Source organism: Pseudonaja textilis, chromosome 1 (genome assembly GCF_049901715.1).
Source record: "Pseudonaja textilis isolate UNSWEBS1 chromosome 1, rPseTex1.2, whole genome shotgun sequence".
NCBI lineage: Eukaryota > Metazoa > Chordata > Lepidosauria > Squamata > Elapidae > Pseudonaja > Pseudonaja textilis.
This window is the reverse complement of record NC_141990.1, coordinates 211,548,514-211,570,951: the sequence shown is the minus strand read 5'-3', so window position 1 is coordinate 211,570,951 and position 22,438 is coordinate 211,548,514. Positions and strand designations below refer to the sequence as shown.

Here is a 22,438-nt window from a genome sequence, read left to right as displayed (position 1 = left end):
ATCTCAGGATCGAATTTCCCAAGTTATCTAACAATCTAGTTGGAGAAGGCTGTTCTACAAAAATAAGTGTAGCAAAATGCTAGTCAAAAGAATTGCTAGTTAAAAATTACCTGATACCGATCCTTGCGTACACATCAATGATTATACAGGGTACAAAACAACATACTGATCGAAGAATTATCTTCAACTGCATTTCTCCTAGGTTTCCACTATTCGTAAATATCTACCTAATCTGCTACCAAGGAAAGTCAATCAAAGAGTTCATCACTTGCCTGCAAAAGCATCCAGAACATATGTAAGATCCAATGCTGCAACTAACCAGTATAGTCTGTCTCGACTCAAGATTTGTCAGCCTGACATGGAGAACAAAGCCAGCAAGCAAGGTGTCTTGTCAACTTGACAATGGAGAATTAAAGCAAGCGCACAACATGCAAACAAAACAAACAAAAGCCCCTGGTATTAACTTAATTGTGGTCTTAAGGGAAATTACTCTCTATTCCTTTTGTGTAACCATCTGCACCAAGTATGAAGACAAAACACTATTATGCATTTCTGTATTGACTTCAGGACCCAAGTATAGAAGACTCTGAAGTGGGAATGTCATTTTCATCACTCAAGTTCCATCCGCATAAAGCTGAACTTGCAGAGAGTCAATCATATACGTTTAGCTGTTGTGAGAATTGTTCAGACTTTTGTGCTGAACACCTGGTAACTGCATAACTTTTATCAAGAGCCACATTTCTTAATTCAGCTTGAGTGAAGTAGAATTTAAAACTAGACATTTGTGGTCGAAGAAATGATTACAGGTAGCCCTTTGTTACAACCACTTTTTCAACCACCATTCAAAATTGTGTCGGTGGTACTTATATAACCAGATCTTGAAGTTCTGGCCATCCCAGCACCCCAACGATCACAAGAATGTCATTTCGGTGCTTGGCAACCAGCTCGCATTTAACAATGGTTACAGCATCCCACTGTCATGTATTCACAATCTGTGTCCTTTTCCCTGCTGGCTTCCTATAAGCAAAGTCAGTAGGGAAGCGAGAAGGGAAGGTCACAAGTCGCTCGGGTAAATTGTTCACAATCCCACCACTTTTTCGCCCTCAAGGATTTGATATTTCCCAGTGTGTTTGTGTCGGGCCATAGCAACTGCCTTTACAACTGTTAACAGTCATCCCTTACCTGATGGCCATGGTTGTGCTGTAGCACTCACCCGCCAGCTACTTGTAAGTACTTGTTTTTGCTTGTGGGAAACTGACAGTAAGTCCTTACAATTCTTGCTTAATGAGGGCAATGGGACTCTTGGGATTGCTGTTGCTAAGTGATGCAGTCATGTAACATTGTGTTTTAGGACCGCGTTGCTTGAGAAATTGCAGTCTCAATTACCTTTGTTAACTGAGGACTGTTCGTAATTGATCAAACTGCATATGTGATGTTGATGGCTAAATTCACAGTGCCATAATAGTTTTTGGGCTGCTAGCTTATACTCTTTGAAACCAGCCGTGTCTTCCTTGACAAAGCATGGTTAAGCAAATGACTGCTCATAATCTATGAGTTCAGCTTGCTACACAACATACCAATCTGTTGATACTCGTCATCTCAACTCATTAATTTCATTTCTACGTGTGTCTTTGGGAGCAGCAATTCTGAGATCTCTGAGTAATTTCAACTGGACTTAGCGATAAGAGGGTTGCAAAGCTGACAAGACAAAGTGTTCTATTTCTATTCCTTTTACTTTATATTCCAAACTTTCCAACCACTGACTAGCTTATTCTGCTCTTTTTAGCTCCAGCTTTATTAAAACTCAACTCCATTCCTCTACCCATCTTAAACTTTCAGTATTTATATCATGCTCCCCCCCAAAAAATTTCTTTTTGTCCGGTGCCTTATCTCAATTTTTTTCTTTCATACATATCTTTTAACTTTTCCACATTAATATATAATCCCCAAAGACTCTGCCAAATTCTGCTGAAAACATAAATCTGCAAAGGAAAATGGATACTTCATACTAACAGACAACAAGGCTTGCAGCATTTTTAATTAAGCTAAATTCCAAGAAGGTTATTTAAAATATGAATCTGGATCATACAATTTTGATAGCAATTTTGATAAAGTTGATAGCAATTTTAAATAATGTCATTCATCATTCTATAGCATTTTTTTAAAAGCAGCTGTGAGCATCTTCTACATTGTCCCAGTTTATAAACAAATGCATAAGTAAATAAGAAAAAACAACATTTTTTAGAAATAAATTTCTTTAATTAACACAATATTCTCATGATGAACCGTATACTAAAAGAACTTTCCACATATTTAACATAGGCAATGGAAATATTTTGAACATCGAATAATTAACCAGCTCTTAAATCAACTCACAAATAAATAGAAAATAATTATCTATTTACATCATGTAGCAAATATTAATTTCAATAATCTGAAATAAGTTTCAGTTTGAGAAATGAGAATTACAGTACCTATGTAAAAGTTAACATTCAGAGCATCAAACAACACACACGTACAAAGTGATCTGACACACAGCATTTTCCAGAAATTCAGGGAAATTAAAGAACATCAATAATGTTATATTTTATCTCGATAGACAAGGGGTACATCACATAAAAGCAAAACTTCTGAATTGGTGAATTACTTCTTTGTTTTCCCAAACATATAATTACAATAGCATGAAATACTGAATTAAAATTAAATTAAAGTTTGTTCAATTGAGTCCTTCCCACCGAAGCGGAACCTATTTCTCTACTAGCATTTGCATGCTTTTGAACTGCTAGGTAGGCAGGAGCTGGGGTAAGTCATGGGAATTCACCCTATCACATGTTGCTCAGGTCTGGAACCCAGACTGCCAGCTTTCCAGTTGACAAGCTCAGTGTCTTTAACTACTAAGAAACCAAGAAGGGGGGGGGAAATTCACTTGTACTTTTTGATCGGAAATTTATGGATATTAAAAAAAAACCCCTACAGGTAGTCTTTGACTTATAACTGTTTGTTAAAGATAGTTCAAACTTACACTGTCCATGGAAAAATAATCAAATATTCAGTGTAATTATTAGTTTTAAAATCCTAAGCAGCCTGAAAGACTTGATGTGCTTGGAGCCAAATTAGGCAATTATTATTAAAAAGTTGGCTTCCGTGTAGGAAGTGATTACTCTGACAAGATATTCAACTTATATAAACTTATATAATTCCTTCTCTTTTTCCTTAAAAAAAAAAAAAGGCCATCCTTTTTATGCCTTAGATACAGCACTGGTTTCCAAATGATCTCATAACTGGTTACCTTCTAGGGCAGGGTTTTGAAAATTGTGTTTCATGACACTCAACCATTCTATGACTGACCTGAAGGGGTTTTCCGTTGAGGAACCAAGAAGGGGGGAAAAATTCACTTGTACTTTTTGATCGGAAATTTATGGATATTAAAAAAAAAAACCTACAGGTAGTCTTTGACTTATAACTGTTCGTTGAAGATAGTTCAAACTTACACTGTCCATGGAAAAAGTGCTTTATAACTTCTATTTGCTCTCATGACCGTCACACCATCCTGCAGTTACATGATTGCAATTCGGGTGCTTGAAAACTAGCTCACATTTAGGACTGCAACACCTTGTGGTCACATGATTGCAATTTGTAACCTTTTTTGGCTGATTTCCAGCAAAAGAAAGCATCCACTGGAAAAGCCAGATTCACTTAATGATGATTTGCTTAAGGCTTATGGTCAAAATGTTTGTAAATTTGGATCCAGTCACATGATGACTCAATTTATGACTGCCATGACCTACCATGGAAATTCCAATCCCAGCTGTCATAATTTGAGAACTACCTGTAATAGATTCTGCAGTTGAAAATGTTTGAAAACCCTTGTATTTAAAAAAGATTGCTTAAAAGCAGGTCTGCTATCTGAGATAGTGTCAACATTTACTTTCTGCACTGATTAAAGACTGTATGAAGGCTCACTGGTTTGCTGGAATATTTTCTACTAACACAGGAAAGTTATTTAACTTTGAGATTGGATCATTAACTGCTATCATGTTCTCGCTCATACAAAGAATCTCAGATTAAAGCAGCCACACATCTGTATCATACAATGTATTGATATACCCATGTTTACAACATACAACAGTAACACAGTCAAAATCTCTTTAAACGCCGTGTATTGTCACATCATACTTTCTTCTTCCTAGCCATTTCTCAAAAGGATCAACTAGAATCCATTTCTCAGTCAAGAATGCCATAGCATTATTTTCATAGCAACACTACATTAACATAAATATAAATACTTACAAAAAAACAACCCCTACTACAGTGCAATTTTTTTTTACTTCAAGACAGACAGGGAAAAAAGGTTCAAGTATTTAAAACATCCTTACAAGATGCCATTTAAGTTTTACATTGCACATATAAAAATAGTTTGTCCTCCTTATTTTTATAGATCTGTTTCACACTAATATTTTAGCTGTATTTGGATTAGAAAATGAACTATTCCTCATTCAAAGTATACATATTTCTCAAACCTAATATTTTATTGCTATTCTCATTACTTCCATTCCACCCTCTTTTATTTAAGGCTAATGCAGGGTGTGTAATATAAGCAAATTCTGTCACACGTTCTTCAGTCAGCCTTTGCATGTTGTGGAGTAGCGGTTCCCAATCTTTCTGGCTTGGAAGCCCGCCCGGGGTGGGGTGGGAAGGGGATGGTTTGTGTTAGCGGTAGAGGCACGCGCGCAGCTCCATTTGTGCAAGCAGCAGGCACGTGTGCCCACCATTCCCACAAATGCAGCTTTGCACGAGTGCCTGCCGATTGTGCAAGTGGAGCTACACACGTGCGCATGCTTGGCCACCGCTTGTTCGGCCAGGTTCTGTATGGGCTGTGCCCCGCTAGTAGGCCGCAGCCTGGCGGTTGGGGATCCCTGTTCTGGAGAGAAGCCACTTAATTTTCACCATTTTATTTCTAAAAATAGGGACTACTGTAGAAAAAATATTATCCAACAGGCACTATTATAGATTTCCCTTTAGGAGTAACGATACTCTGGTTTGAGAGAAGAATTCTTAGAATGGGTCTCATCTAAAATTCTTATCTAGTCCCATGGACTAGTCTGCTTCTACTGGAACATTTCACAAGAAGCTTTAGGACCATTCCTAGTCACCATCTCTATAGGTCACAGCTTTCAGTGAATATGAAACACCATTTTAGACTATATAACATTTACTTCCCAATCTGAAAACAGCACCAACCAATTCAAAGAGAATACTACAACTTAGTCCTTGAACATTTTTCATTCTCCAAGGAACTGGATTATAAAAGTTATTCACTATTTTTTTATATAATGTGCAGTATTCTGTGACACAGTAATTAATCTGTGTCCTGTAAACAGTATTAAGTTCCAATAGAAGAGAATATATGTAATCAGGATTGAATTGTGGAGTCCTTGATGCTCTCTGCGCTTGGTTGTTTCTTTGAAGTTGTTTCATTACCTGATTAGGTACCATCATCTGTGCTAGTGAGTGTGGGGTTTGCTCCTTGTTTATACACAATTTATGTGTAAGAAGGGTAACAGCCACTATGTAGGACAGATAGAAGACTAGCAGAGCCCCTCCATGAGCATCCACTAGCAGTCAGAAGACATAATGAACACTCCTTAATCTCACAAATCATGGACAAACTCATCCATGGTTTCAACTGGAAAACTGGGCATCCTAGACCAATCTAAATCCCAAAAGACTAGAGAATTCCTGGACGCTTATCATTTAGACGAAGCAGTCATCCATCAACAGACACATAAAGATAAGCCACATTTATACACATTCAAGAGACAATAAAAAAAGCTAAATAGGAAACAACCCCCACTCCCAGAACACATCCTTTCCAATAACCAACACCCACATAAGCAGGAATTAATGCCAGACAAAAATAAACAGAAAACAATACCCTAATCAAGGAATTACCAAAGAGAGAAACCACACCCCCACAAACCTTGTAGGGCAAGGTGGGGCTTATAAACAGGGAGCAAACCCCATACTCTCTAGCACTGATGATGTTGTCTAATCAGGTAATGAAATGTCTGCGAGCAAACAACCAAGTTTAGAGAGCACCAAGGACTTCCCGGTATATTTAAGCCCTTGTATTCCATAATGTAAATTTAAGGTTAACTGTTCTTTCATCCAATAGACAAATGTGGTCCCTTGGTAATAAAACTGTATTTTAGCTATGAAGGGATCCATATGTTATCTGTAATGTTTTCCAACTGCTATCATTATGCACTACAACGTAATGGTGAAATGTGTCATCATTTCAAACTCTTTAAGTCAACTGGGATGGTGTGGAGTATAGATTACCAATCTTTGCCTGTTTCATAACACAAGGGAAATATCTACAAAGGTAATTAAATTCCTCAAATTACCTGGTAAGAAACAAAGTATGTAGCCCAAATTCAGTTACTCAGAAATATTGTACTATAGATTCAACAGAGTTCAAGAGAGTTTACATGCCAGCAAACATACTTTGTTTCTAGCCTTTGAAGAAAAAAGCCATTGAATAATAGTTTTGTCTACTGTTAAAATGAAGATATAAATATTTTCATTCAAATATTCTAAAAGTGCATATTGTGCAGCTGTTGAAAAGCTATTTCATATTTTGAGCAGCAAAAGCTTCATAGAAGAAATAACTTGGAATCACCAGAGTCTACAGAGTAACTCTGGAAGCATCTTAACCTCCAAGCCAAGACACTCTTAAAAAAAAATTCTACCCAATGCTGAGTTGTTCTTAACCTAATGGCAACTGATTTTATGGCTTTTGACTAAAGGAAACTGAGGTATATCTCTGTCAAAAGATGCCAAAACAAACACCCAACTACCAAATTATATCATAGAGATCTGCACATAATAAAAAGGTCATCCTGAATAGTGGCACCCAAAGGCATTCAACTACACTGACAAATTTGTTCCTCCAAATTTGTTATCAATGTGAAAATTACATATTTCGGTCAACACTAGCTCTTCATTAAGATAACCTTCCAAATGTTGTCCCTATCTCTCTAGAAACTTCAATCAGCCTTTCCTAGCAGGACTCTTTCCAACATGTAGACGATGTGACTGCCCTTCTGGATAGCTGCCTTCAAGATGTGCTCAGCTGTAGGGGACCCCTGACAAACCATATACACATTTTAACTCCATGCACATAGAAGAAATCCGGCTAGTAGTGGAAACAAGTTCACCATCAGTAGCCATAGAGTTACTACCAGGCTGGGAGAACAAGAACACAGATCTAAAACAGAAAAAAACAGTACAAAGATGAGAAAAATAGTAATTGTACAGGTGCTCTTAATGTTCTTTGAAGAGCATTTAAAATATTTATTCTCTCCTGCCCTTCAAAAAGAGTTAGAAGTTGAGATGCTTCAGGAATTTAGGAATTAATCTATCAAATGAAAGACTGAAAAAAATCATAATAGGTTGTTTGTGTGAATGTGTCAGAAATATTTAGAGCAATGAAGAATAGCTACAATAGTTCTTATCCTCTAAGGGATTGAAGGTTATGTCATTATTTCTGTTAAAAATCAGAAATAAATATGATTAAATGGAGCAATTCTAAAAGTTTTATTCCGATTTTACTTACCAAGAGGTGCAACTCTTGTTAGATTAGCAACTGGAGGGGGATCCTGTTCAGGCGGGCAGAAATCGCAGAAATCCAAGCACGCTGGGCAAATTAGATTCCCCATATGTAGCCATCCATTCATCTGAATATGCACTGTGAGAACTTGACCTGAGCGACTGCATAAATATGCCACGTCCTTGATCCAAACGGTCAGTCCACGGGGAGAGCAAGAAACCTTTGGAATAAAACCAAATATGATACGTTTACAAAGTGGATTGCATAGAGAAACTATTTCATTAAAGCAGCTGCTTTTGAACCTTTCATGATGTACTTTGTTTCCGATCTCATTATATAAAGAAACATGCAAAATGTATTGGTACTTTCCAAATAATTGCTCCTAAGAATAATGATGAACCTGCTCTATTTTCTTCACCTTAGTATTAATAGCTACTTTAAAATTATTTCAAAAGCCTGATGATCCAAACCTGTTATCTCCACATGCATTTGGTAAAAGGTTTGGTGACTGCATACATCTATGTGAGAAGAAAATCTTTTACAAATTACTTAATCTATAAACTGATAATTGTGTAGTTTTTTCCTTCATCGTTCTTAAAAAGTCTAGTCATATACATGTAACACTTGCCTCAGTATAGAAAACATGAAACAAATAATTAAATTAATAATGTAATTATTTTAATATAGCATAGTAGTACAAAATGCAAAATTAAATTAAAATGTGTTGCAGTTACCTGATAACAGCCACTACCCCAATCAGGATAACTCAATTTCTTTCTGCACTGTTCCATAATGAAAGCTGACTTTTGAATGAGGCAAATGGAATTTGGCCCATATTTCTCTGCACCATAGTTTCTGAAAGGATCTACAAAAAAATTTGCAATTTTCTGCTAGGATCTATCAGATTATAGAGACAATAAAATTATCAGATATTACTAAGATATTTATATCATAAGCAGAACTGGCAATAAATTATTTTTCTAACTTGTTCTCCAGCTTTATCATTTATTCAGTGTATATTTGACTGTCCACTAGGCAGGCAACTCAAAAGAAATGTAACATATTTTGAAGAATGCACACATAATTTATGACTGGCGTCAGGGGTGGGATTCTACAGGTTCACACCTATTCGCTAGAACCGGTTATTAACATTCTAAGCAGTTCAGAGAACCGGTTGTTAGAAGAAATTACTGGCCTAATCCTGTAAGGAAGGCAGGAAGGAAACATTTTGGTGTTCCTTATAGAAACTACCTCTCCGTTTACCCTTATTACATTCTTGGCAGGACTAGACTTCCTGTCTCAGGAACTTCTCTGGAGTTTTTTATTCCTCCTTTGCTGGTGCTTTGCTTGTGTGGAGTGACCATTCAAAGTTACAATGGCACTGAAAAAAGTGACCTATGACCGTTTTTCACACTTACGACTGTTGCAGCTTCCCCACAGTCGTGAGAGGGCAGGTGAGGAGATGGGTGCCTCGATGTGAGTGATATTGAGTTGGCCCTGCCCAGCCAGTCACATGACCACCAAGCCATGCCCACCAACTAAGCCATGCCCACAGAACCAGTTGTTAAAAATTTGAATCCCATCCCTGACTGGCATGTAGCAAATTTAAAATCAATAGCATTCTAATAAAAATCAATAGCAATATATTCCCATGGTGAGACATATGTTCAGCATAGGCAAGCATTTCAATGTAACGCTGATCAATAGCCATTGTCATCATGTTCTCTGCAATGCTAGCACTAACTGATAAATCAAATTTTAGTAAACGAGCAATGTGTAAACATCCAAGATATAAATGCATTTATTTAACTTCTGTTCAGAAATCACCAAGAAGACATATTGTTTTCTGCCATACCTGTATATAAAAAGAATTTTAAATAACACAGATTGGTATCGGATAAATAATATTTTCAAGTTATCTCATCAGTGGTGCTAAAAGGGTTTGTCAGAAGTTCAGCTATGGTGATAGAATGTGGGATAACCTCAGACCTGATGACAGAATAGCTGTATACATATATGAACTGGGGTATATACAAAACAGGGAAAACCCATAATAACAAAGCATAGCCCTTTTTGGGACCAGCTGTCCTTTTAGCCACCAGAAATTTCAGCATAGCTGCTTCCCATAATGGTTCTGTTCACAGAGCAGATTACCGGATTGCCTCTTCCAATTTAGGTTTACATCACCCAAATCCAGATATTCTACCCATACAACAGCTCATGCGTAGAGTACACCTCCCAACTTATGGAATGGTCAGCACTGGGTGAGAAGGTGTGGGCAAAGCACTGTAGGATAAAAGACCACCTCTGCCAAATTTTAAACATTTCAAGCGCAGTACTGGTAAAAGAAATCTCAACGACCATTTTCAGGGAAGGGAAAAATATTAAAATTGCAGGTCCCCTAAAGATCTATGCAGCCACCATGCGTTGTCCATAAACCAAGATTATTACCATTCAAAGAGCGTATATAGTGGAAGTTCTTGCTGCATCATAGCTCTAAGCAGGGGTGTCAAACTCAAGGCCTGCCCAAAATCCCCCCCCACCGCACCCCATTTTGTCTGGCAAAGTGCTGCAGGAGGCCGTCCAGGTAGAAAACAAGGTGTGGGCGACTCTACGAGGCCCCTGCACCCCATTTTGGCCGGCAAGGTGCTGCAGGAGGCATCTGTCCCATCTCCCCGACCCTGGCTGGCCTGTGGAGAACTCCAATGCTGATCTGGCTCTTGAAGAAATCCAGCTTGACACCTCTGCTCTAAGGCTTCCTTCAGAGTGATCTGGGATCCCCTAGCATATTGTGTTAAATTTGAGCCAAATGTACACTACTGGATATGACCAAAGGTGGAGTCAAGTCCAAAGCCAACTGACCTGGTTGGTTTTCCCGTATCCGACAATCTGAACTGCGCTGAAATTCGCCGCTTAAGTGCCAACTGAATTCTTGACTAAAAGGGCAGTAGTCAGCAATTTCAACCGACCCACCATAGTGAGGCAAGTCGTTTGGCAACACGCCATACAGACTATCAAAATACTGTAAAAAAAAAAAAGTGTTACAGATATGGTTGCAAAAGCAAGGAAAAGTTAAGTTACAGTAACAGCTTTTGACGATAACTGCATCATTATTACTAATGGAGAAATTATATTCACATACAGAAGTTTCAAATGAAAGGAAACTAAATAACATAGCGGCAATTGTTACCAGAATTAAAACTGCCTCAGGATATGCTTTTTGATAGTAACAGCTGTTACTATCAAACAGCTAACAGCTTTAACCCAGAAGAAGGGTTAAAATAAACGTTTCCCTATTCCATTTTTACTTTAAATTCTTAAAATTTCCACAAATCAAGATGTAATATTGAAATCTAATTTGTAATATTGATAAGAAAATTATTTCTCTTTTCTCAATATTAAAAGCTATCTAAATAATAATATTAACTTTAAATGCAGTATACAAACAACTGTGTATTGAAACAACACAATGTACTAAGCTTTATAACAACATAATAATTTCTATCTCTTCCAGTAATATTATTGTGTCACCCAATGATCTCCAAAAGTTGTAGAGGCTGATCTACCCATCCCTGGTCTCACAGTCATATATTGCATTAAAGTGTGTATTGTTTAGTTACGGTTTGTTGAACAAGAATAAACAAGTGAATTCCTAACACAGGATAAGCGAAACCTGACAAACCACGATATGGTTTACTTTAGCGCAATGCATTAATTCAGCCAATGATGTATTCAAATATAATTCTAATCATGCTTGATAGCTCCTACCTTATCTCTCTATTACTGCTGGAGCTACAAGGATGCTTCCATAGCTGGCTGATTTTTAGATAAGATTAACTTCTATTTAAATGCAGTTTAGCTTTAATAAGATTAAAAGCTAATTAATGAAATAAGTCTGGTGCAGTGGTTAAGGCATCAAGCTAAAAAAGTAAGAGATGATGACTTCTAATCTTGCCTTAGGCACAAAGCCAGCTAAGTATACATGGGCCAGTTCTTCTCTCTCAGGTGTAAGAAGAAGCAATGGCAAACCCTTCTGAAAATCCTGGTCAAGAAAACAGCAGGGATTTATTTAGGCAGTCGCTTAGAATTGGGAGTGATTGAATGGAAAAAAAATGAAACATTGAAATTTTTAACCCAATGTGAAGATGCTTGTACACTCTTCAACTATAATTATACAGATTTCAATTCCTTTTAACTTCAAAAGAAGTAAGTTGGATTCATTAAAAAAGCACTGATCTAAACCCTTTTTTCTGCTATGCTGGAAGAGTAGCCAAGAAACAGGGATGATGAAGACAAAGGATGCTTTCACAATATTATTAGAAGACAAAAGATGCTCTTGTAATATTAAACCTGGATTCACACAAACACGGTGAATGAGGATGCATGGCTTTTCACAATGTTTAAACCTAATCAATACAGTTTGTAACAGGAGAATGTGCTTGTTATGACTTACTATTACATTTTGTATTCCTGCTCTTTGAACCAGCAAGGTATCTCTCTGGGATGTTTTATTTCCTAATATGGAGATTTAGATAGTTTTAAGAGGCAAAACGGGTAGCCTAAGTCTTGTAGAACCTTAAAGCATCTATCTTCCCCCCTTCTCCACTAGACAGAATCAGTGCAACTGTAAGTATACAGAAGGACACCAGGAATGCTTTAATCCCTTGTAATGATAAAACCCAAGTAATTATCACCTAATACATAAACCCTGGCATAGCCCATTGAATGAATACAGCCTTTGGTTTAACACTGCTTCTGAACAAGGTTATTAATTCAGAAGAATGAGGCATACTTTTGTTTCATGTGTCATACAACATACCTGATATTCCTGAGGCAACTGCTGAGGGAATTTCTGTAAATTGCACACTGCTACTGCTCTTTGGTCCTGCCTGCATGTTAATTGTAATGGATTACTTCTCAGAGTGTCACAATATGGGGCTACTGGTTCTTTTCTTAAGATTAAAAACAGAACAGCAGGTAACGTGTTATACATATGTGTTTCGGTATTAATAAACACTACTCACTATTCACAATAGTTAATGTGTAAGGACAATTTCAAGGCCATCAATGAACATGCAGTGCACCTATATTATTCTTACTTTCTCCGTTGCTGATTGATCCAAAACTTGCAGCTTTTCATCACAAAATCACAGCCTTTTCCTCGGCCCCATTCTAGTTTTTCTGCCATGCTATAATTCACTTTATACCAGCTGCAAAAATAACAAAGGGAAATGGAAAGATTCTTTAGAGTCCAACTTTCTGAACTATTAACATCAAAGAATCAAAGTGTTTAAAAGTCTTAGGGATTATTAGGTTGTAAAGACGGCACCTGTGTTATGATGCCCAAGACTCCTGGGTCCTCCTTCCCAATACTTAAGCATATTTCATTAATGAAATAATTAAAAAAAACCAAGAATCCCCAACCCCCTAGTCTGTGGTCCAGTATTGGGCTGCAGCCCATTCAGAACTAGCCATGGACGTAGCGGGTGTGTGCGTGTGCAAGTGAAGCTGCATTTGTGAAAGCAATGCACATACACTGAAACTATCCCCTCTCCACCCCCACCCTGTCGCTGCCACCTCCGCAGGTCCACTGAGCCAGAAAGGTTGCTGCAAAAAGTACTGGGAATGTGTTTCAACGGATAACACAAAATCCACCATAAACACCGTTCAACTCTATCTGACTAGGCATCTACCCACCTGTTTCTGCTATTCCCTTCCATGTCTTTTTATGCATTTCCAACAGTGCAGAGAAATCCATGACACTTATGGCCTGTTAGGAAGTATCTCCTACTCTCCACATACTAGGGCTTTGCAACACTTTGGAAGTAATTTATAAAGCACTACAGGTAATATTATATAACTATAATGCATCTTTTTTTTTACCCCGTGTCTTCCATTAATGCCAGAGTAATCCGGGAGAAGACCCTGTTCTGTGTTTGTGATCCAGTCATTGCTTCATTCTGGAATTAAACCAAATCAATAATAGTTAGCTGCAATAAAGTAACCAGAGAAACAGTTCTGCATTTTGTGGGAAGCAAAGAAGTGGGAGAGAAAAATAATATTTTTGAAATTTTGCATATTTCATTACTTTAATAATCACAGAGAAATTAGGAGTTGCTCTTGGGATATCAGGGAGCTATCTGTAAATTACATCCAGGATTTTCTTATAATAAGAAATAGAGCAATGGAGTAGCTAAATGGAAGAATGGAGAATCAAAATTTACTGTAACTGTTAATGTGAATGCTTCTAAATTATAAAATATACATGAACTTTCATTCCTGGCCTGGTATCTTGACAAAGATGTCTTGCATCTTTCCTTCGCATGCTAAACAATCAATTTTCTATTATTTACAGACTAACGTAGAATTCTTCTCTACAACCTTCAAAATAAAGGAATTAAATAAGTCCAGGTATGTAGATAAATATATTCTCTGATGACTTTTAGTTTTTAGTTAATGATATATACCTGTATTCATTCCGGCTGTACTGATCGATAAAAAAAAAATCATTCTAAACATCCTTGAGTTGCTCTACTTACTAGAGACAAAACCGGTTGCAATTCTACACGCTGAATTTCATACTGAAACAACCCCATGAATATCTATGTATTAATTGACTATACTTACCTCTAATAACCGTTTCTCCCAGTGATTAAGCTCTGTGCCTATGCCACCTTGATTTTCTAGTTCCATTCCTTCTAAATTTGGACAGTCAAAGTGTTTTCTTGCCTCCTCCTTTAGAAAGGTATAAAACAAATCTCAACATTATTTATTTCAAAATAACACCTGCTTCATTTTACACATCAAATTTACATTATATTTACCCAACGGAGATTTTCAATGAGAACCTAAGGTGCTTTCATATTTTCTTGAAGTCAAGAAATTTCATTATAAATTAATAGCACTTGGAAACCAGCAAAAGGGTGATTCTGTGACAGATCACCTAACCTCAGCCCCTGCGGTACATTATTATGGAGCATTTAGCAATGATTCAATTCTTAAAATCATTACAAATTATAGAGAGCAGGAAAAAACATAAATATTTTAATAATTTAAATACAACTGGAACCGTCAAGAATTCCCCATAAAGTAGAAGCAGCAGCAATAGTGTGGAAGTGGAATAATTTTCCCAGAACCTTTGTTCACACATAACAGTGTGTGGCAATTTAGATCTATTTAACTCCCAGGAGCCCGAGGAAGCAGAGTACAATAAGGGATGCTAGCCGAACTAAATTAACACCAAAAAGATTGACAAATTTGCTTCTTCTGCTATAGAGAATTGAGGGAGGGAGAGTATTGAGGCATTATAATTATTCCAGATTCTGTGGCAGTGTTTGAAGGACATTGGGGGTTTGGAGAGTATGCATCTATAGGTACAGTATATTTCCTGGTTAATCTTCTCTTGTCATTCAGAGAACCCTCAGGAATTGGTTTCCAAGCTAAACTGATTTCGAAACTGACAATATGAGGAAACATTTTTGTCAGAGACTGAGCAGTAGGGCTGAATCTTAACATGTTGAACATAGCTTCCATCACTATTTGCCACTAAGAATCTAGACAACCAGTTCAGATTTTTGTGAAATAAAATAAAAATAATACTTACAACTACCTTAGGAGTTACCAAAAGGAATACATTATGAGGCAAAATGTTATTATCCCGCACATCCCATAATCTTACTGCTTTACGTATAACTTTATCACTCCACTGATACACACCAAGGCTGAAAGGAAGACAATTCAGTTGTTACAACTGGGAAGCAGGATTAGTTCTTAATATGATCAATAAGCTGAGTCTCAACTATTGAAAATCTGAGTAAACTAGCAATTGTATCTTCAAGACAACTGACTTCCAATGCAATTACCAAGAAGCAGGTATGCTATAATAACTATTTTTAATCACATCCACAAGTACTGTTCAGTGAAATCAGTTTTGTAAAAATTGTAAAAGTCAGTATATACCTTTCATTAAATAGTGGCAATCCATTTGCATATCTAGCAGTCAAAGGATTTCCATCGTCATCATGATAAAATGCAAAAAGTCCAGCAGAGAAACCCTTAAATAAAACCCCAAAAGTATTTTATGTTAGAACAACTTCTGACAGAAAATTGTTAGGAAGAGAGGAAGAAAGACACAATCCCACACCAAGGTAGTCCTCAATTAATGATAATTGGGACTGTTAACTGCATCACTAATGACATGACTAGTATCACATGACTGCACCAGACTTATAACCTCACTTTTGCCACTGTCATTAAATGAATCATCAGCAGTCGTTAAGCAAGAACCATAGGTAACCACAACATTCAACAGATAGCTTTTTTATTGACTCTACTTGTCAGAAGCTGGCTCTGAAGCATGCAAAAGGCAACCACATGACTGTGGGACACAGCGGCAGTTGTAAGTATGAGGACTAGTGATAAATTTACATTTTCAGCATTGTTGTAACTTTGAATAATCATTGAATAGGGCAGTCATTAAGCAAGGATTATCTGTGTCAGAAATATTCACAAAAACACAACCATCACAAAAATTCTAGCATAGTATAGCATGAAGAAAATATGACTAATATGTTAAATTCCAAACCAAGTATTAGGGCAATGCCTTATTTAGCCAATCTCAAAGATAAGACTTTGAAAAAAATGGTGAATGACGAAAGATATAAAGAGAAGTTGGGGAATTGGACAGGATCAAAAAATGCTAATAATATTGAAGCTTAAATGTTTATAAACAGTCTTGATTTTTCATCCTTTTCCTTTGGTGAACTACTACTATCTTTTCTTCCTCTTCATTTTTTAATATTGTGCCTGATATAAAGATCTAGAGATTGTGATCTTGTATACTTTACAGAATTTTTGAGCCCCAGTACAAATTTTTTAGAAAACTAATTTTTACGGGATTTTTTTAAAAAAAACACAGCATCAAATACCAGCTCTTACCAAAGCATGAATGATTTCATGTTTCACTGTAGACAACATGCCAATAAACTCTTGTGGTTGGGTTGAAATCATATTTGGACACAGATTAGCATATCCTGCAATTGGTCTGGAAAAACGGAGATACGTTGTACAAAATAAGGAATTTAAAAATGCTACGCTTCATTATTACATGTAAATATCTTGTATTATGATAGCCTACAAACATCTTATATACAAAAATGTTCCTGGAGTAACCTTTTCTCATGCAACCATTAAATCTGTGGAATGAAAATTCAGAAAAAAGAAAAAATGTTCTCTCTCAACTAGTGGTACTTATGCATGGAAAACTATAGTACCTATACAAATTTCATCTATCGAGTTTCCTATCAAATATCCATTTCCCCCCTTAAGTTCACTTGACATGCTCACTTTCTACTGTGCTAAGAAAAAACTCAATATTGATCACATATCCAGCAACACAGGCCATACAGAAGTGATTCTCATATTTGGGGTTTTCTCAGCCATGGATACAGTCTATGATCCTGAGATGATGACCCTTCAATAAAATATTTCTTGCTTCAGGCTACAGATCTTTAATAATTAATGTGTTAATATCATGTCTTTCCTCAAGAAGCTTTAAATAGTTTTCACACAGTCATTTTTTATTTATTTTTTCTTGTAGCAACTCAATGAAGATAGGAGGGAAGTCCAAGGGCAAGACCACAATTGTTATATTACTGGGTCTCAAACTTTTTGGTCTGTGGAAGTCTTTAAATATTGACATGATATTGGTGCTTTTGCCACAGAGTTACCATAAGTAACTTGATAGTTTGTTGGATACATAAAGCTAACTGAATATAGCCTCACCTTGCATGATACTCTTTATCACTTTTCTTTTCTAGGCAGATAAGCATATTTTTAAACAAAGCCTGTGTTGCAGCCAACTATTATGTATACAGTATCCATCTGAGCAGATTCTGGGAATAAAAGTTGGTCTACCTTTTTAAAAAAAATGTTAAAAACAAACAAACAAGTGGGATAGGAAGCATGAAAGGTATACTATGGGAGATTCTGCAGGCCAACTGCTCACCATCACACCCGGGCACCACAAGGGGAATCACTGTGGCATTACACTTTAAAATGTGGCTTCCTATGAAAGCCTTCAGATCACTGCAGGGCTATCATTCTCCTATTATTCTCACATGGGGAAAAACTCAGTCAGCAGGACTCACTTGGAATCCTGTTTCCTGCTGCTCTCTTCACTGAAGGTTCTGTGTGACCTTTCCTGCAGTGTAATCATAGAATTATGCATTATCAACTGAACATCAGCAGGGAAGAAGTGAGGGGGGGGTTAGGATATTTATGTCTTTCTGATTCCCTGGCTACATTATCCTCCCTTCCGTCTCCCTGCTCAAAACAGAATACATGCAGGTAAATCTTCATTGGAAATACTCGAGGTCTGTAGCTCCCCACAGTCCACCCTCTAAACCAAACTTTCTGAGATTGGGAAACAATAACTTTGGGAAAAGTAGCCAGTTGTGAAGACTACTTGTGACATCTACTGAGAAGATCTATCCTTGTCCTTGGAGAAATCTGATCAATCCCCAGATGGCAAGTAAGTCTTTTCAGAGCTTTTCATCTGATAGTTCATCAATTTAAAGTAAGCTTGGAGATTACCTGTCCATATCTGCTTCTAGCTGACAATATGCCGCATATGCGATGATGTTTTCTTGGCCACATCTTTCAGTAGTCAGAGCACTAACATACAGTATAAAATCAGCATCTCGAATGCCTTCCTTGTCTGCTTCACCAACAGTCTGACAATTCCGTCCATTCATATTACATACCCTACATTGCTAAGACATTACATTTTAAGAAATCAGTGTCAAATAGTCTTCAAATATTTATTTATTTATTTAAATTATTATCCCACCTTTATAAGGCGAGGAACATACCTAATTCTCCTTTCCGTTCCTATTTCCCCACAACCATCACCCCATGAGGTGGGTTGGGCTGAGAACGAGGTTGACTGGTCCAAAGTTATCCAACAGTCATCATGCTTAAAGCGGGACTAGAACATTTGATCTGCTGGCTACTAACCTGATGTTTCACCAGTAGACCAACTGGTTTCTTTCTTTTAACTATAAAACGTACATATTTCCTACTATTTTTTCTTAGGCTAAAAAAACATTTGAATTAAGATTCTATTCTAACTGTTTTCAAAGTTTTACACTAGGCAAAGAAAAAGAGCTTGATAGCTTTCAAACGGGGTGGGATTCTACCGGTTCTATGATTCTGCATAGTTCAGACAACAGGCAAATCGTGCTCCTGCCATGCCTTCTGATGAACAGCTGTGCCGGGACCCCCCTCACTGTCTTACTGCTTTGCCCAGAAGGCTTCCCTGTGGCCCAGGAGGCAAAGGGGCACACAGGTACACTCCATTTTTTGCCTTCCTGGGAGCAAAAACACACACACCCCCCCGAGGCTTCCCTGGGGTCCAGGATGCCCAAAAACAGAGCGCGGGGGGTGGGTGGGTGCCGTGCCTGCCCTGCACTCCATTTTTTGCCTTCCCTGAGGCCCAGGAGCAAAAAGGAGGCCCACAACACATGGGGGGGGGGTACACCCACCCAGTCACATGGCCATGCTCACCTAGTCACGCCCACAGAACCGGTTGTTAAAAAATCTGAATCCCATCCCTGCTTTCAAAGTATTCTAGACAGCAACATTTTCAAATTCTAAAAGAGCTTTGAAAAGACCCAAAGTTCATAAAGAAATTTGAAAAAGAAATGTAATATTCACATATATATTTATCATCTTTTTTTCTAGGTTTCTGGTTTTTTTAAAAAACTTAAATTAAAAATTTTCACATGTCATGGTACAGCTGTCTTCCTTTGGTCTTGTGCAAAAGGTAAATGTAAGAGAAAATTGCCGTATCACACAGTTCAAAGTGCATCAGGCAAATTAGATTGATATAGGTGCTTTAGCATTTTTCTTAGCAAGTTTTGCCAATTAGAAGGAAATGTGGTGGCTACTATATTTGCACGTTTTGTTGGTATAAATATTCCTGCATAATCTGAGCTACAAATCATAAAGTAAGTTTGAGTTACCTGCAGGTGTTCTTCAGGGACTATAACTGGCCCACACTTGGTATGTTCTGCACAGGCTTCTCGACAGTATCTGTGAGGATCATCCTTCTTCCTTAAATACTGGTTTGTTACACACTGTCTTCAATTAAATCATAATCACATATTTATGAGTGAGATGAATGCACATAACAGTCCCAAACAAAACAATAGCCTAATTATAAAAACTATAAAGCAGTGTCAGAACGTTAAGTTGCTTATTCAAATTGAGCTTCTCTCTTTGAGAGATGGAAAATAATATATGGAATGCATTTGTAAAAATAAATCTCCTTGATTCTCCCAATTAAAAATGCTGGAAAATATACATACCTACTTAACAAGACAGTACCCATAGGTTTCCGAACTTGAAATGCCTTCTCTAAATAAGAAATAGCTTGTGGGAAGAGCTTGTTCTAAACAAAAGAAAAATAACACAATAAAAAAAGATTTGACACTTTAAAAAATTCCTTCTAAAGATTTCAGTCAAAACTCTAATGACCTTGTAATCATATTTTCACAGCCATGAACTCATTAACTTTATTTTAAAAGATATAGTAACCCCTTGCCAATCACAAGAGTTCCATTCTTGAAAACCATCATAGTTGGATAATTTGTGGTTGGTAAACTTAAAATCTTAGGGAGGGGAAACAATCCCACCTGATACAAGACCTCAAAGATATTATGTCAAACCTATAATAAATTAAAATAGTAACATCAGGAAACAAAAAGGAATTTTAAGAAGAAATAATAATTCAGAAAAGCATACTGTATATTTTAAATTAAACTCTGGCACTCCTGAAAATATTACCTTTACTGATGTTATCATTTTATGCTGAATCTACTAGTGGACAGTTGAGGCACAGATTCTGGTGTTGAAATAAAAGTTTTGAAGAATGAATAACTGCCTACCTACTTTTGTTCATCAGCCGAACTAGCTGCATGCTGCATATATGTAAGGGCTGAAACTGATGAGATGGGAATTCACTTCTTTAATCTGGCAGGTAACTTGTTATCTCTGAGATAGAAACAAATTAATCCTAACATATTGTGATTTTTGCTAAATCTGGACTTAAAACAAAAAGGAATTTGTATATGGGAGGTGTAAAGAAAGGAAATGAGAAATGTGAGCCTGTATCTTATTGTTGACATATTAATCATAATGAAGGAGATATATTTATGCTTTGTTAGAGTGACCTAATCCATGCATTGTTTTAAATCAAAAGCAAAGAAACAACATTATGGCTTAGCATTATGGGTGAATTATATCTGCCATAATTTCTTAGAACAGTTATAGATGTTAGGCAACTTAGAATGCAACCTTGAAAGTATACATCACACAGATCTTTAGCCTAAAATAATTAAACCAGTATTTCATGTAAGAAAAGATAATTCAAAACTAATTTACCTTTATAAGATTTTTTTTTTCAGGGAGCAATCTACGAACAGAGAGAGCAGTTAGTAGACATTTTTTAAACTTCATAAAGCACTGTTACTAAACAAATTACAAATTACTTCACTTTTTATAAAGCCAGCTGAGTCCCATTCCCTTTTCCTTTGCTACTGGTTACCATTTGTTTTAACTACTTGTTCAGATAGGGAAACTGAATGCTATTCCTATTAACAATAATAATTTTGGAATTATTATACTTACACTTCAACACTTCTGTCATATACAGTTTTAATTCTTAGCTGTTCATTAATGTTTCTTTTCATAACTCGATTTTCTTTAAGATAAACTTTGTAAATAACCTGTTTGGAGAATAGGTGCATTTAATAAAAGTGCTTTGATAAGTATTAAGATCTATCATGTTTACAACTGAAGGATAGATACAACTGGTTTGTGTTCAGTTCCTAATAACCACAATGAGCCTTATTACTCAATAACATTTGGTAGAAAGGAAGGTAAACATATTTATTTTAATAGATTGTATGTAAAATATTTATTATTTGGTTGCACAGCCTTCTATTATTTCTATTATTCACCACAAGTATATAGGCAAAGTTTCTGAAATAGATCTATGAACTAATTTCAAGTGATTTTTCACTTTTACAATTTTCAAATTACTTGCCAAGTTTTTAAAACCCATCTTTGCATTTTCAACATATGTTTTTCTCTGAAAAGCCTGCAAAATCTTCAGAAAAATAGCCTGGCCAATAAAGCATCTTGATGAATGGGGAATCCAACAAGAAAACTACTAGGTAAGATGCAAGAGGGCTAACTTCCAGGTAAACCTGTTTGGGATTATCATTTCAAACAAGCAGTTGACCAAGGGCCGCATTGATTTTAGAATGAACAGTTTAAAAACAACGTTTCAGCCTTTTCTTTCGTAACCCTTATGTATCACCAACAGGAAATGTTTCGTTTTGAAATGTGGCTATACTTCCATTAGTGACTTTCCCCCACAATTTGGTTCAATAATCTGTTGTTCAGTCAGCTAAATCCCAAATACGATGGGAGCAACTCTGAACACTTAAACGAGCAAGCGAAAAAACACATAAAAATGGAATGTATGGCTTAAGCCCCGCAGTTCAGCCCATCCGTTTCCCTTGTTCGGAATATTTTGCCTCCCTCTATTCCCCCAGGATCCTCACCTCCCTGGCATTGGGGATGTGGTGGTGACAGAAGGGAGAGGCGACGTTAAAGGCCGGGGCTTGAGCCAGCAAAAGCAGCTCAGCCAAAAGAAGGAAAGCCGAGAACGGGCTGGAAAAAAGGAAAACATCCCGAGCCGCCAAAGCGGCCGCCATCTTGGCCTCCTTCTTCCCGAGTCCCGTATCACCAAGGTGTCGG

General features: G+C 36.9%; 2 protein-coding genes across 8 annotated transcripts in view; one reads left to right on the top strand and one right to left on the bottom strand.

Annotated features, from left to right (window-relative positions):
* LOC113441207 (glycerol-3-phosphate dehydrogenase 1-like protein) overlaps positions 1–3,962 on the top strand; it is a 26,290-nt gene extending 22,328 nt beyond the window's left edge. Inside the window, exon 8 of the mRNA XM_026708092.2 lies at positions 203–3,962. Within this exon, the coding sequence (XP_026563877.1) occupies positions 203–299 (97 nt within the window). The 3' untranslated portion in view covers positions 300–3,962. The remainder of the gene's footprint in view (positions 1–202) is intronic.
* Positions 2,238–22,438, bottom strand: LMLN (leishmanolysin like peptidase). 7 transcript variants are annotated; one of them, XM_087920394.1, is made up of 19 exons: positions 21,716–21,867; positions 21,302–21,399; positions 21,056–21,086; positions 20,560–20,665; positions 19,981–20,063; positions 19,636–19,753; positions 18,206–18,384; positions 16,550–16,655; positions 15,572–15,666; positions 15,216–15,333; positions 14,240–14,347; positions 13,496–13,572; positions 12,712–12,822; positions 12,432–12,564; positions 10,475–10,634; positions 8,347–8,477; positions 7,619–7,832; positions 3,025–7,270; positions 2,238–2,894 (listed from the first exon to the last, which is right to left on the bottom strand). In XM_087920394.1, the coding sequence occupies exons 5-18, from the start codon at positions 20,001–20,003 to the stop codon at positions 7,170–7,172; spliced, it is 1,674 nt and encodes a 557-aa protein (XP_087776520.1). In that variant the 5' UTR covers positions 20,004–20,063; positions 20,560–20,665; positions 21,056–21,086; positions 21,302–21,399; positions 21,716–21,867; the 3' UTR covers positions 2,238–2,894; positions 3,025–7,169. The 7 variants fall into 7 exon arrangements, with proteins under 7 accessions (XP_087776520.1, XP_026563873.1, XP_087776517.1 ...); XM_026708088.2 differs by lacking the exons at positions 20,560–20,665; positions 21,716–21,867 and adding an exon at positions 22,243–22,438 and having other exon boundaries at positions 12,432–12,501; XM_087920391.1 differs by lacking the exons at positions 20,560–20,665; positions 21,716–21,867 and adding an exon at positions 22,243–22,437.

Bases quoted from the DNA above. Each gene is read 5' to 3' on its own strand.
- LMLN (XM_026708087.2), bottom strand. From the start codon at position 22,395: ATGGCGGCCGCTTTGGCGGCTCGGGATGTTTTCCTTTTTTCCAGCCCG. The intron at 16,656-18,205 runs GTAATCTCCAAG...CCGTTTTTCCAG, and splicing joins CTAGAAGCAGATATGGACAG to ACCAATTGCAGGATATGCTA. The intron at 13,573-14,239 runs GTAAGTATAGTC...GTTTAATTCCAG, and splicing joins GGGAGAAACGGTTATTAGAG to AATGAAGCAATGACTGGATC.